Below are 15,393 nucleotides of genomic sequence, written 5' to 3' on the forward strand. Positions count from 1 at the left end.
ATTAACTGTATCCATTCTAGTTACTTTTGTCCACATTTCTCACATCATAACAAAGCTAGGGACTTTATTGTGGGGTATTGTGGCCGGGCGGATAAGAGCACTGAACTCAAGCTCTGGTGCTTCTGTTCAGCAGAGTGTTGGTTCGAATCCCGGTCGTGACACTTGTACAAATTGTATGTCCCTGAGCAAGATACTTAACTATAATTGCTTCTCTCCACCCAGGGGTAAATGGGTTCCTGTGAGGGCAGAGAGGGTTCTTGTGATTGATTATTAAGTCGAGTAGTGCATATTAATGTTGCACAGGCTGTATACTACAGGGAATTTCTTGTTATTGTGAATGGGAAATGCACAGTGAATTATTTTATATTCAAACATTAGGAATGGGTGGCCCAGGCATTTTGGCCGGGATTGTACATACTGACAATGAGGATCAAGTCAGGGTGAAACCACTGTAACCACAATGAAAAATCCAGGCCAGTTGAGAACAGTAAGCAAGTATTCTACGCAGTCTGTAATTGGAGTTTTTTTTTAACTCTATAAACAGACCTTCTAGGGTAAATTTCCAATGTTTACATATTTCTGAACATACTTGTACTCACAATAAGTCAAAGACTAATGGAAAAACTACCTGGAAACTCTGCTGCCACCTAGAGTCCTCACAAGTCTCCCACTTTAAGTGGAAATGACAATAATCACTTGTGTGTACATGTATACAAAGGGCACTCAAAGATGGGTTTGTTGATTTAAAATGTTGAAAGTTGATAATAATAATAATAATACTAATAATAATGATTATTATAATACTGAGTTTGGGGCTCAAGCTAATTGTACGGAAGCATTGCCTCCACATGAATAAAAAAATCTTATTGTGTAGTACACAAAAACTTTAATGTACATACACAAAAACTTATGTATACTGTACACAATAAATCCAAACTTTTTCGTGTAAATTATCGTGTACATTGTTCGGACACGAGACATTAACATACAGGACAAATGCATACTTTGTGTACGTACATGATAATAATAATAATAATAATAATAACCGTATTTATAACGCTCCTTTTGCCAAAGGATACAAAGCGCCAGGTATTATTACTGCAAGGAGTTGGGGCGATTTCTGAGATAATATAAGACCTAATCCTTAAGCACAATGTAATGGTTTACAAGGTGCTGTGGCGCAATATGCTGCCAATCCAGCCAGGAACACCGGGGCGAACCCCTTCTCTTTTCGACAAGTGCACTGGGTTCTTTTACATGCGTTTAAACAACACATGGGACCAACGGCTTTACGTCCCATCCGAAGGACGAAGCAATGGTTATGTGTCTTGCTTAAGGACACAGGTGTCACGGCTGGGGATTCGAACCCACACTCTGCTGATCAGAAACACCAGAGTTTGAATTCGGTGCTCTTAACCGCTCGGCCACGACACTTCCACAATCGAACATTCGATACATTCAAACTTTTCATGTACGTACATGATAACTCATAAAACGTACACACACAACAATTTATTGTGTACATGCATCAACATTTATTGTGTAGGTACATGGTACATTTTGACTTACATGTATCATGTACGTACATGATAAATGGATTTCTTATGTACGTATGCATAAGATGCATAGTTATACGTAAACGATAACTTAGAAAGAGCGCGGTAACCAAAATGCTCTGACATCATAGGGTTTAGTGAGCGAGACTTGGCACTCTTCTAGATCCGGATCTATGTCCTCAAATGCTCATTAGAGTCAAACTAGAAGAGTAGTGTAGTATTTAGCCTCAAGGATAATGGTAGGAAGGAGGTCATTGCCTCTGTTGCCCCTGGTGTTGGCCTTGGTGCCCCTTCAAGGTACTACCCATTGACTTCTGCAATGCCCCTTGCAAAATGAAAATGGCCCCGCTTTACAAAGATGAAATTCCAAACCTATAGAATTGTATGGCTTTTCCTAAGGCCTACATTTTGTGTGCGAGGTCATGTCGCAATAAATACTCATGTGCGCGCTGCTGCATAGATTTGCTAGCTCGTAATTTTTCCCTCTGAAGTGACGTAGTTTTCGAGAAAGAAGTAATTTTCCACGAATTTGATTTCGAGACCTCAGATTTAGAATTTGAGGTCTCGAAATCATGCATCTGAAAGCACACAACTACGTGTGACAAGGGTGTTTTTTCTTTCATAGTTATCTCGCAACTCCGAAGACCAATTAAGCTCAAATTTTCACAGGTTTGTTATTTTAAGCATATGTTGAGATACAACAAGTGAGAAGACTGGTCTTTGACAATTATCAATAGTGTCCAGTGTCTTTAAGGCAATAAAATTGGGGAAAAAAGTCACGTACAAACAATGGACATGCAGACACTTTGTGACAAAATTCTGTCCTTGTTTGTAACCGTTTGTTTTCAAAACTTAAATTTCTAAAATAGCAGGGAAGAAAAAATTCTTCATTTTGGCTGGACAGGTGGTAACTATCCCTAAGGGTCTGTAGAATTGGTATCTGGACAACATTGGACAATACATTTATTTTAGTATAACTTCTATCAAATGATAACCAAAATGTCTGTCCTTGTTACGTACGTATAAATCTCAAAGACTTATCCTTCCCAGTTTGTTAAATACTCGGTAATTTACCTCTTTTTTTGTTTAACCACAATCCTTATGTGCTTCTGAATGTACACAGACAAAAATACATGACAACATACTTCATTGTGTTACTACTATCAAACATTCCCCTCCCATGTCACACTTTTTGTGCCCATTAGTGTGGAATTGCCCATGTTCATGTACATGCACGGCTCTAATAAGAGCCATGAAATAATATAGACAGATATTTAAAAAAAAAAAACAGTCACAAGAGGGTGCAACTAGTCTACTCAGTACATCATGATTTGTCGAAATACTAAAGAGTATCAGTCAACAGAGGTCGCTGTTTACATTGTACACAAAATGTGTATGTACCGTCATCAAGATCACTGCGGTTTGTGATGATCCAGCCATGAAACATGGGAACGATGATACAAAATTGCAAATCACAAACAACCAAACATGTTGTTTATCCTAGTAATAGTATTATGACACTGCTCTAGAATTGCAAAGGTCGTGGGTTCGAATCCCACCCGAGTAATATGCCTGTGATATTTGTTCACAGGACTCAGGGTAGTACCGAGGATACAGTGCTAACATACGTCGGTGTATGGGTAAAAAAAACGAAATTAATATTCTTTATCCCCGATGCAATTTGAACACCATTTATATAAATTATCGTTGCAGTACCCGCTGCCAAAACATAGAATTCTAACTGCCTCTAGCTACCAGGCAATCTCGACAGTCTAGCTACATGTACTTGGTATTACACTGCTCAAGAACTGCAAGGGTTGTGGGTTCGAATCCCACCCAAGTAATATGCCTTGTGATAATTTTTTACAGGAATTGTAAAAGTACTGAGTATACAGTGCTAACACACATCGGTGTAAAGGTAAAAACCAAAATTATAATGTTGTTTATCCCTTCAGAGACCAGTCCATACAGAAAAAGCGGCTTGTCACAAAATGCCCACAAAGGACCACAAGATTTGACTTTATTTCCAATCAACCAAACAAATTAAAGTGAAGATCACAACCTGAATTGACATTCTCCAATATCGCCATATTGGGCCAATAGAATCTACACAAAACAAAACCATTTCTTTCTGTTGACTGGTCAATAGAAAATCATCTAACTCCCATGCCTTTAATTGGCTTTAAATAGTGAGGATTGGCACTCGGCAGGTTTAGGAAAGGAGTGGCTCAACTCAATATCAAGCCGTATAGGCCTATGTATCTGGAACTCTCTACCACTATTCTAAAATCACCTTGTCTGTGTACCACACAATTCAAATCTCTTCTCAAAACTCATCTTGTGTCACAGGTTTTCATAGCCCAGGTTGGACTCCTCAGTTGCATGCAACTCAACGTAGTCCAGAGTTTAATTGTTAATTGTGGGGCTATGCTACTCTAGTCGGCATAGATTACTGTACAATCCCTACATCAATTCACAAACTGCATGAACTCAGAACTGGCCTATTGATTCACACCACCCTAGTTGCCATAACGTAACCCTCCTGCCGACCGCTCCGCCGTCGGCAGGAGGGTTATGTTATCGCAACTAACACAACCCCACCCCGAATTATTTTAGGAGTGATTTAGGACGGGAGACATCCAGCTGAGAATATCATGACATCATGACAACGTGGTTAACAGAACAATAAAAATGGGTCGGTGACATGACTGACAGATATGAGCATGTGCTGACTAATGACAGTGGCCCTGACTGCTGCAGAGTTTTAACATCGGTCTTCCCGCAGCATAACCGCCATTTTGTTTTTCAGCCTACAGAACAGAGCCGCTTTAACAAAAACACAACACAACAGCTCAACAAGGTAAGCAACACTAAATAACTTGGCATTTGGGGTTGCACAGAACCGTCTTGAATCCCCCATGTAATCCACCGCGTGCAATACGAAATACAGAAGCATAAAACTGCGTTAAAATACAAAGAGTAATAAATTCACACGTACCTTTTCACTCTTGAAGATCCCGCTGTAGACTGACCGCCGACGGTCCGAATAACTCACGCCCTCTATAGCTCAGAATACAAGATCGCATAGCGCCACCTGTTGAGCTTAAAATCTGTTGCTAGTACTATGTGAAGCGCGGCATTATTGTGTTTAAAGCCAACACCCAACACGTGGTTTTTAGTGCGTATTATTTTTGAGTTGTGTTTTAAGACACTACGGAAAACTGTGTAAGAGTATAATGTGTTACAATGAAACAAACTGTATCTCTGTGAAGTGATTACAAATTAATTTTTGTGACACATTGTCCTGGTATCTTATAACGATGGTAGAAAATGACAAGTATTTAAAGGCACTGGACACATTTTAGTAATAATGTTCAGATGCTTGATTTCTAGACGTAAAATCTAATTCTGAGGTCTCGAAATCAAATTCAATTTTTTTTTAGTGAGGAATGACTTCTTTCTCAAAAACAATGTTACTACAGCGGGAGCCGTTTCTCATAATGCTTTATACTATTAACAACTCTCCGTTGCTCGTTACGCTCACTTTTATTTTTGAGTAATTACCAAAAGTGTCCAGTGCCTTGGTAATTAGGACTAAGTGTAAGACACAAAAGTACAACTGTGAACAATTATGTAGAATGGCAAATATTTGGCTTGATTAGCTTTCCTTTAATATCACTTTGAAGTCGTGCCGTGTAGTTCAAATTCAATTTACAGACTACTTAGAACAAAACACCCCATCCAAAAAATAATACATGAATACTTTAGTAAATAAATAAATGAAAAACAAACAAATAAATAATTAAATAAATAAATAAATTAACAATAACAAATACTAATACGTTGTAGGCTTAGGCCTACTTGATATTTTATATAACAGAATTTGCCTAAAATTTCATTTCAATAATTTTGCTGTTGGTCACACATCCAATTCATCTCAAAAGTTTGATAAATTTATATAAAATTCTATAATAAGCTATATTTATTTTTATTCTATATATAAGCTGTAATTAATTTACAATTAATTACAACATATTGATAACTATTTTTCATAGTGCCAAATGTAGAAAGTTATGATGTCAAAATTATTAAGGGAACTTGGCAATTTAACTATTTCCACCAATCATTATTTAGACAAGCATTTCCTGACCTTGACACCATTTCATAGAGCTGTTTAAAGAAGCTAAGCACAATCAGAATAAGGCTCCTAGCCAAAATAGCATTCCTCATGTACTAAATTTGTAAATGGCATCCTACCTATTCTTGTGCTTTATAGCAGAATTTGTTTTAAGCAACTCTTTAAAATTGGGCCTCGAATTGAGAGCTGACAGCTTTTCGTTTTTTGAGTAAAATTTGTGCAAAACAATAGGTCATACAAATTGACACCTTATACCATCTAAAACAAAACCTTAAAGGTGTTGTATTGTGTTAAATATGTCAAATACAGGATTGTCTTATTATAATCGTGACCCGGAGTGGTTAAGAGCACCAGTTTCAGATCAGAAGAGTGTGAGTTCGAGTCCCGGACGAAAAACTTGTATCCTTAAAGCGAGACACCATTTGCTTCGTCCTTCGGATGGGGACGTAAAGCCATAGGTCCAGTGTGTTGTGTAATGCATGTAATGCACGCCAAAGAACCCAATAAGCTTATCATCACTAAGAGGAGGAGGTTTGCCCGCGTGTCTCTGGAAGTGGCCATTGAAAACCTCAAAGCCAGTGGACACTATTGGTAATTGTCAAAGACCAATCTTCTCACTTAGTGTATCTCAACATTATGCATAAAATAACAAACCTGTGAAACATTGAGCTCGATTGGTGGTCGAAGTTGTGAGATAATAATGAAAGAACAAACACCCTTGTCACACGAAGTTATGTGCTTTTATAATGGTTGATTTCGAGACCTTAATTCTAAATCTGAGGTCTCAAAATCAAATTCGTGGAAAATTACTTCTTTCTCGAAAACTATGTCACTTCAGAGGGAGCCGTTTCTCACAATGTTGTATACTATCAATCTCTCCCCATAACTCGTCACCAAGTGAGGTTTTATGCTAATAATTATTTTGAGTAATTACCAATAGTGTCCAGGGCCTTTTAAACCTGAATAAGGTGCTAGGACTACATAATTTTGATCTGATCGACATTTCACAAATTTAAAAAAACCTTTAGAACGCTTAATTGTCTAGACAAGCGCGACAAGCGCCCGTACCTTTTGGTAGATGCGTGCGCTATTATAAGACTATACTATTATTACTATAATCCCACGGTTCGTGTTGACAAGTTAATATTCTATATTATTATAATAATTACAAAATACACCCAGATTGCATCAATTTTTTTTTATAGAACTAACAATATTGAGCAATATTACAGGCTATCATTATCAATAATGTAAAAAGCAAGTTTCTATTGGCCTTTTTTGTTGGGGTGAGGGCATTATCACGCCTGGCCATGCAAAATTACAAGTCAAAAGACATTGACAATAATGGATTTAAAGATCACGTCCCGTCCCCCCCTAACACACATGCAAAACATGTAATAATTGACCAATAATTGACCCTCCTAGTACTTGTTTCAACTCTTTTTCTCGACAAACGTGAACCCCAGGGCTTGCATTGATGTGTCATGGCCAAGCGGTAAAGAGCAACAAACTGAAGCTCCGGAGTTTCTATTCAGCCGAGAGTGGGTTCAAGTCCCAGTGACCAGGGGGTATTGATGTTGGAAGCGCTTTGAGATGCCCTTGGAGTGTGTAAAGCGCGACATGTAAACGATTATTATTTTTATTATGTTGGTAAAATTCCACAATACCACCAAAACAAAATCCAGGAGCACAATTTATTTTACCTGACTAGAATCAGAAAGAACTTTCTACAAAGTTTAACATTTTAAACCGTTTACTTTACCCAACATGAAAGGCACTGGACACTATTGGTAATTACTCAAAATAATTGTTAGCCTTAAAAACTTGCTTGGGAACGAGCAATGGAGAGCTGATAATAGTATGAAACATTGTGAGAAACAGCTCCCCTGAAGAAACGTATTTGTTGAGAAAGAAGTTATTTCCCACTCAATGTTCAAAGACTTCAGAAGCCTTTTATTGGGCGTTATTTTTTTGCAACTTGGATGACCAATCAAGCCCAACTTTTCACAGATTTGTAATTTTATAAAAAATGTTGGAATACACCAAGTGAGACTACTGGTCTTTGACAATAACCAAATGTGTCCAGTACCTTTAAGGGAAGGTTGATCTCAGTTTTATGGAGTGTAGTTTGACACTGGAAAGAATCTATCAAAGTCAACATTTGAACATCAGAGAGGTAATATTCAATTAAGTGGTCTGTGGTCCAGTGTAAAATTTGAGCCCTTAACCATATCGTTTTTCCTTTGTAATAACAATCGAGTGAGAACCACAGAGATTCTTAAGTAGGATTTGATACTTTGCATGGTGGATATACGATATGGAAAAGTTTGCGGTAACACCATGTAATGACTATGTCTAAATGAGTTGGGGTGGTTCAGAAAAGAACCCTTGGTTTAACTCGACTGATCGTCTTCTGGCTTTCTCCATGGGACAATCAGAGCATACTGATCAAAACGTCGAGTTAAACCAACAGTTCTTTTCAGAACCACCCCAACTCATTATAGAGATAGTCATTACATGGTGTTACCGCAAACCTTTCCATAACACAGAGATTCTTTCCCACAGTTCCACTTGGCGGTTAAAACGAATATCAAATTTTCTCCATTTCACATACCTGTCTCTGCATATTGACACCACACTAGTCCTCCCTCTGATTATTGTGATATTTCATTTACATAGTACACAGATGATTCTACGACAGTTGCTCCACCCGACAAAACCCAACGGCTTGGAATCTTTTGAAGGGCGACTCACGGGCAAAAATGTTACTGGGGAGGGTTAATCAACATGTATAGACTCTATGCACAATGCGCAGCGCACATGTGCGTCTCATGTCAGCCATTTTGGGTGTCAAAACGGGCACAGAAGGATGCTTTTACACACCTCCAAACAAAGGGCATCCACCATTTCTGCCTTTTTGGGGATTCAAATCCTTTTGTGCATGTTTCCACACCCAAAATGGCGGACAGAAGATGCGCGTGTTTGTGCCCTGCGCATTGTGTATATGTATTAACAGTCACTTTTCACAGGTTTTCATAAATAACAAGTTCTTCCTTACTCAAATGATGTTGCTGCTTGTGCAGTTTGTCTCATCTTCGCCACCACCGCAGTCCCTTACTCCATCACAGCGCCACCAAGAGGGGAAACATGCATCATTTAAGTTACAGCTATCAACACCACTCTGGCAAAGGTCACCTAAAAATGATACAAGTACGTCAACAAAATAGGCACACAATGGGGCAGGCTTGACAATAATCAACAGAGACATTCTTGTTAGTGTAACTGTGTGAAATTTCATTTTGGGAAAGCTTCATTGTAGACACTGGACTATTGGTAATTGTCAAAAGACCAGTCTTCTCAATTGGTGTATCTCAACATATGCATAAAATAAAAACCTGTGAAAACTTTAGCTCAATTGGTCGGCTAAGTTGCGAGATATTAATTATAATGTCACACAAAGTTGTGTGCATTCAGATGCTTGATTTTGAGACCTCAAAATCTAATTCTGAGGTCTCAAAATCACATACATGTACGCGGAAAATAATTTCTTTCTCAAAAACCACATTACTTCAGAGGGAGCCGATACCAAGTATGTCAGCCTTTGTACTCGAACTCTCGATTCATGAAAGCTTTGTCGAGTGTCCGAATTGTCCAAACTACTTCAATAGAAACAATTAGGTCTCTTTTGACCAAAGGCTCGGGTGCGATTTACATGCACAAACATTGGCAACGTGTGCGCACATTTGCCAGTAAAAATGAAAGTACTAAACTAGTCCCAAAACACAATGACAATCTTGAAACGAAAGAGAGAAAGACATACCTAATTGTGTGTGTGTTTTCACTGTATGCGTTTCGATGGTGAAATAGGATTCTGTGGGCTCTTCCTCCAGTAGATCAGGCATACTGGCAAACAGAATCCATGCCTCATTAGAAGCTATGGTGAGGGGACCAGGGATGACTGAATCAAACTGCTTATGTAGAATACTGCTCCTGTGGAATTGTAATGCACATACAAAAATCCCTGTTAACAAAATAAGAACTCAAATAACAAACGGCAATTAGGTGAGGTTTGGGGTAGCAGCATGTTTATTGATTGGTTCTTGAAAAAAAACGATGGTTGGCAACTCCAATAATCAACACTTCTCAGAACCAACACTACTCACGAGAGATTTACACGAGGTGCTACCGCAAACCTCACACAATTATACTCCTATCATGCAAAGTTTCGATTCCTACTTAATTTCGTGCTTTTTTATAATTGTTTTTTTGTTTTCCGTTAATGTTCTGTCTTGTGCTATTGTAACTTGTTTGTTGTACCTTGTATTGGTCGAATAAATAATAATAATAATAATAATAATAATAACCCACAAGGGAAACTGACTGGGTAAAATTTCAAATGATTTGGGGGTTAACAAAGAAAATAATATTGACTAGAGCAGTATTTGAACCAATGACCTCCAAATAAACATGCTCTACCAACTACATAAGTAATGTTATTATTATTTTCTGGACAGTGTGCACAAACAATAACTGGAAGACTTGTGGTCTTTTTCCCAAAACCTTGACTAAAGCCCGGTTCATACTACCTGCGAATGCGAAGCGAATTTGACGTGAATTTGACGTCACACCCTCCATTCGCAGCGATTATCGCAAGGGAGTAGAGCAGAGTTCAACTGCTGCGAATTGTTCGTTGCAAATTTGTGACGTCAAGATTCGCTTCGCATTCGCATTCGCAGGTAGTATGAACCGGGCTTTATACAAAACTAACATGGTTTTTACCTATTTCCCGCATCAGACCCGCTTCCAATGACAATAATCTTCCCTAAACCGGACGTGGGGAACTTGAAGCGAGTAAACTTGATGACGAGGGACGTGTGCAGCGGCCCGGTGATCGTCCATGTGCAGCCATTGGAGGGTTCAGAGTACCCACCAGGCAGTGGTGGTGAGTTAATGACGGTGTGGTTCGAGAATGTCGGATAGAGGTGGGTGATACCGCAAGCTGGGTTAACACCTTATAGTAACAAAAACAGACAGTACACAAAAATTAAAAAAGTGTTTAAAGACACTATTGGTATTTACTCAAAATAATTGTCAGCATAAAAACTTACTTGGTAATGAGGAATGGGGAGCTGTTGATAGTATGAAACATTGTGAGAAACGGCTCCCTCTGAAGTAACATAGTTTTTGAGAAAGAGGTAATTTCTCACACAAAAATTAAAGCCATTGGACACTTTTGGTAAACAGTATTGTCCAAGTCCCACACTTCCACAACTTATGTACAAAATAACAAACCTGTAAAAAGTTTAAGCTCAATCGGTCATCGGAGTCGGGAGAAAATAACCGGAAAACCCACTCTTGTTTTCAGCAAGAGAAGTCTTTCACCATTACCATCTGTAAACCCTGTAAATTATTTGTAAATCTGTGAACTTTTTTTCTGTACTGAAAGTGTCAAATGGCTTTAAATGCATGTGAAAGTAAACAAACTCGTGCATTAGGGGTGCTGTTTCTGTCATTATTCTCTTGCAACTTCGATGACCAATCGAGTCCAAATTCTCACAGATTTGTTATTTCATTATTATGCATTGGGAAAGGGCCTACGCCAATCGAATACTGGTCTTTGACAATTACCAAACGTATCCATCCTTTAAAGGGAAATTATATGTTTGGTAATCAATCTTAAAATTAATGGCAATAAACCTTTTGGTTAGAAGCCTTTCGATAGTATAAGGCATTTTGAGAAACTTTTCTTGTCAAATTTATGTGCGATGTAAAAAGATATCCGTTTTTATTTCCCAAGATTTGAATTCAGTAACACTTCTCAGAATGTACATTCCTATTAAGGATTATTCTTCCTGCATTTAATTCCTGCATTTAATTGACATAATACTCACTCCGCATTTTGGGGATATCGCAGAATAGTTTTCACCTTTTGAAATGAAATGTTCACATACATGTATCACTATCAATTTTAATGTAAATGATTAAAACATTTGCATGAGTCCCAAAAACCAAAAGTATACTTTGCCTTTTAGAAATAAAATAAATTTTCCAGTGACCAAGGATTATAATGTTTGAAGTGCAACTCTTTGGGACACAAATTGTTTTGATTTTATTATCATTTTTTCCCATTACCTTTTCTACAGAACATGTCGTTACTCGTGGCTCCAGTTGGATACCTCGCGCAGTTTGCTGAAACCGCAAACGGCAAGAACGACCCTTTCAAATAGCCGCTCCCGGCCTCCATGCAGAACTCACGACACGGCACGACGGACGGCTCCCGACCACCGGCCTCGCAGCTCGGAAACATCGTCAAGCACATCAACGTCTCTACATCCTCTTCAGTAATAAGGACTGAGCTGTTAGACCCCATGGGGTTTGCGGAGGTGTTTGGGAGCCTGTTAATCTCCATCGGGTAGGAGGTGTTCGGGAGAATGGTGAGGAACAGAGACACGTCGGTTTGGGAGACCGGGTAGATGCTTGTGTATGGGAGGTGCTTTTGACATGTTGGTTCTACGAGCTCCTCGCAGTGTGTGGTGGGCTCTGGATCAACACGGAAAGGAAATTAATTTGAAAATATGATTCAGTGAAACTAAAGGCACTGGGGTGGATTTCACAAAGTAATACCAGTATTATCTCGAGTTAGGACGAGTTACAGAAAGACGTAATTTCTCACTAAAATATTTGAATCTGACAAAGCCCACAAGCATAAAGCCTTTTTGGGCATGTGAAAGCACTACAATTTGTACAACAAGGGTGTTTTCTTTTCTCTTTCATTATTCTCTTGCAACTTTGATGACCAATATGAGCCCAATTTCACAGATTTGTTATTATGTTGGGATACACCAACACCAAGGTGTCCATGTGCTTTTAAAATAAAGTAGTCCCAAAATTCTGCACTTAAGAATTGCTAAATAGCAGCAAAGAGAAAAACTAGAGAAGTCCATGCCTAAACATATAGTGTTTGAATACCGTTAGTTCCACTGAAGAGGGGTTCAAAAGCCAAATTCAGTTTTGTGATCCACTCATTTTCGAATAGATGGAGTCCTTATATGAAAATGCCCTCACATCACATTGAATTGCTTTATAAGATGACAAAATTAAATGCATACCTTCTTTAACGGCTGACGATATATAATCCCAATATCTGGACACCCTGGTGTAGACACCAGAGAAATCCGGCCGTCCGCAGCCGAAGCCAAAACTTGTCAGTCCTACAACCCGCCATGATCCGTCATCCCCTTGGCACGACAAGGAACCTCCACTGTCACTCTGTAAGTAGATTTAAACAAATATCTTGTGCTATTCTTGCCATTTTCACTGGGCCATTTATATAATTCCCAAAACCATCTTAGCTGCCAAATATGTAGCCCATCAAGCTAAATCCATTATGTGAACCATGCCCTCACATGAACCTTTTTACTCCTGGGTGGAGAGAAGAAGCCTAGATTTTAACAGAATAGAGCCTGTGCTGCCAAGTATGTATCGCATCAAGCCAAATCAATCACCGACCATCTCTACCCTCACAGGTACCAATTTACCCCCTGGGTGAAGAGAATCGACCATAGTTTGAACAGAAAAGGGCCTTATTATAGAAAAGAGCAATAACATAGACAACATTATTACCCCTGGTCACTGGGCCAGGCCATTTAATTAATTCCTTAAACCAACTCAGCTCCCTGGAGAGTATACAGCCTGCGCAACAACGATGCGCTACTCGGCTAAACCAATAGGAGACTTTCCAACGCTAGGCGGCAGCAGACATACCGGGTAAATTTCCATTGTTTACGTAGTTCTGAACATGCGCATAATTCTGAGAACAATGGATTTACCCGGTAAGTCTGCTGCCCTCTATCGTCCCAGAAAGTCTCCCATTACAAGAACCATCTCTGCCCTAACATGTACCCATCAATTACCATTGGGTTCAGACACATATTGCTTGAATGGGATTCGAACCCAGACCCTTATGACTTAGCCAAAAGAACTATAATCCCATGCACTAAACCACATGTCCATGACACACCAGGGGTGCGTTCCACTCGCGCTAACGTTGCCAACAGTTGCGCACGTTCGCCAACAATTTCAAGTGGAACGAGTTGTTCGCCGCCACCGTTGGCGAACGTTGGCAACTTTAGGCAAACATACTTCTGAGGTGTTGGCGAGTGGTTTTTAAAATGGCGGACAAGCATACGGTATTATTTCTTTGTCACAAACATAATTACATTGTATTTTCGGTGGATTATAATGCAGATTTGGAATAACAAAGTTAATAAGTTGATGTAATGATGTCAAAAAGAGGACTATTGCAGCAAAAACGAAGTTTAAAAAAAAACTACGTATGGTGCGCGCCATCTTCATTTCAGGGCGCCGCCATATTGACATCGCGTCTACGCACCAATCGTTGGAAAGATAAAAAACGTTTGCGCGAACAGTTACAAGTCGTTTGCGCGAGTGGAACGCACCCCAGGTTCAAGCTCATTGTTTTTACCAAATCTTTTGTAAAGGATTTCAATTCATCTAGTGAATAATAATTTTGGTTTTACCCATCAAACACAAATGTGTGTTAGCACTGAATACTCAGTACTTTCGCAAGCTCTGTGAATAAAAAATCACAGTTTATCGCTCATTGAGCATTTTATTCTTTTTTGTTTTGGCATCGATGCAATGTAAAATTTGTAATCGGTTTTTCACCATTCTCTCAAAACCCAGACGGCCGATCGATCTCAAACTTCTACAGGTTTGTCAGTGTATGTTTATGGTAGATTACATAGAGTTGTAAAGTGCTTTCTTTGCCAGCAACGTTTTTGCTAGCAAAACCAATTCTGCAATGTTCCTTTAAACAAATTGTGTGTAAAAAGTTCATGTTCCGAAATCTTTGCATACCTGACATGAGTCTGCTCCACCAGTGTCTTTCCCAGCACATATCATATTATTGGTGATAACAGTGAAACTAACTGATATGTGTTCCCGGTACTGTCCGACACACACATCGCCATCAACTAGAGGTATTCTAACTTCCTGCAACACTGCTGAAATGTTACCTGGTACAATGGAAGAGAAATTTCATCAGTTAAAACCTCCCAAGGCAAAGTATACCTTTGGTTTTTGGAACTGTCCGATTGCCTAATAGACACTGGACACTGTTGGTAATTGTCAAAGGCCAGTCTTCTCACTTGGTGTATCTCAGAATGTGCATAAATTAATAACAAACCTGTGGAAATTTGAGCTCAATCTGTCTTTGAAGTTTCGAGATAATAACGAAAGAAAAAACACCCTTGTCACACGAAGTTGTGTGCTTTCAGATGCTTGATATCGAGACCTCAAATTCTAATTCTGGAGTCTCGAAATAAAATTTGTTACTTCAGAGGGAGCCGTTTCTCACAATGTTTTATACCATCAACAGCTCCCTATTACTCGTTAACAAGTGAGGTTTTATGCTCATTGAGTAATTACCAATGGTGTCCAGTGCCTTCAATCCTGTAGATGCATCAAGCATGATATTTGGTTCATGGAAAAAAGTAGAAAGATTTTATTGAGTAAAACCTAAGGGCTGACCTACATGTTCACATGGTGTTTACTTTTCAGGCAATTTAAAGAACGCTTTCCTGATTTTTCCAAGGGCAAACAAAATCAGACTAAAGTAGAAAGAATATCATGCATGATGTCTCTGTGAAATCCACCCAAGGAGTTTTTAGAGTGACA

At 38.9% G+C, this 15,393-nt stretch overlaps 2 protein-coding genes across 2 annotated transcripts in view; both read right to left on the reverse strand.

The window, feature by feature from the left end:
* LOC117300638 (lactadherin-like) overlaps positions 1 to 4,595 on the reverse strand; it is a 69,800-nt gene extending 65,205 nt beyond the window's left edge. The window contains exon 1 of the mRNA XM_033784328.1: positions 4,555 to 4,595. The gene's annotated coding sequence lies outside the window, so the exon portion shown is untranslated. The remainder of the gene's footprint in view (positions 1 to 4,554) is intronic.
* A 3,119-nt stretch (positions 4,596 to 7,714) lies between these two features.
* Positions 7,715 to 15,393, reverse strand: part of LOC117301007 — a 31,213-nt gene continuing 23,534 nt past the window's right edge. The window contains exons 10-15 of the mRNA XM_033784886.1: positions 14,575 to 14,732; positions 12,804 to 12,963; positions 11,827 to 12,234; positions 10,474 to 10,705; positions 9,515 to 9,684; positions 7,715 to 8,889 (exon numbers count right to left, since the gene is read on the reverse strand). Of these exons, the coding sequence (XP_033640777.1) occupies positions 8,753 to 8,889; positions 9,515 to 9,684; positions 10,474 to 10,705; positions 11,827 to 12,234; positions 12,804 to 12,963; positions 14,575 to 14,732 (1,265 nt within the window). The 3' untranslated portion in view covers positions 7,715 to 8,752. The remainder of the gene's footprint in view (positions 8,890 to 9,514; positions 9,685 to 10,473; positions 10,706 to 11,826; positions 12,235 to 12,803; positions 12,964 to 14,574; positions 14,733 to 15,393) is intronic.

The sequence above is a fragment of the Asterias rubens genome, chromosome 16, assembly GCF_902459465.1.
Source record: "Asterias rubens chromosome 16, eAstRub1.3, whole genome shotgun sequence".
Lineage (NCBI taxonomy): Eukaryota > Metazoa > Echinodermata > Asteroidea > Forcipulatida > Asteriidae > Asterias > Asterias rubens.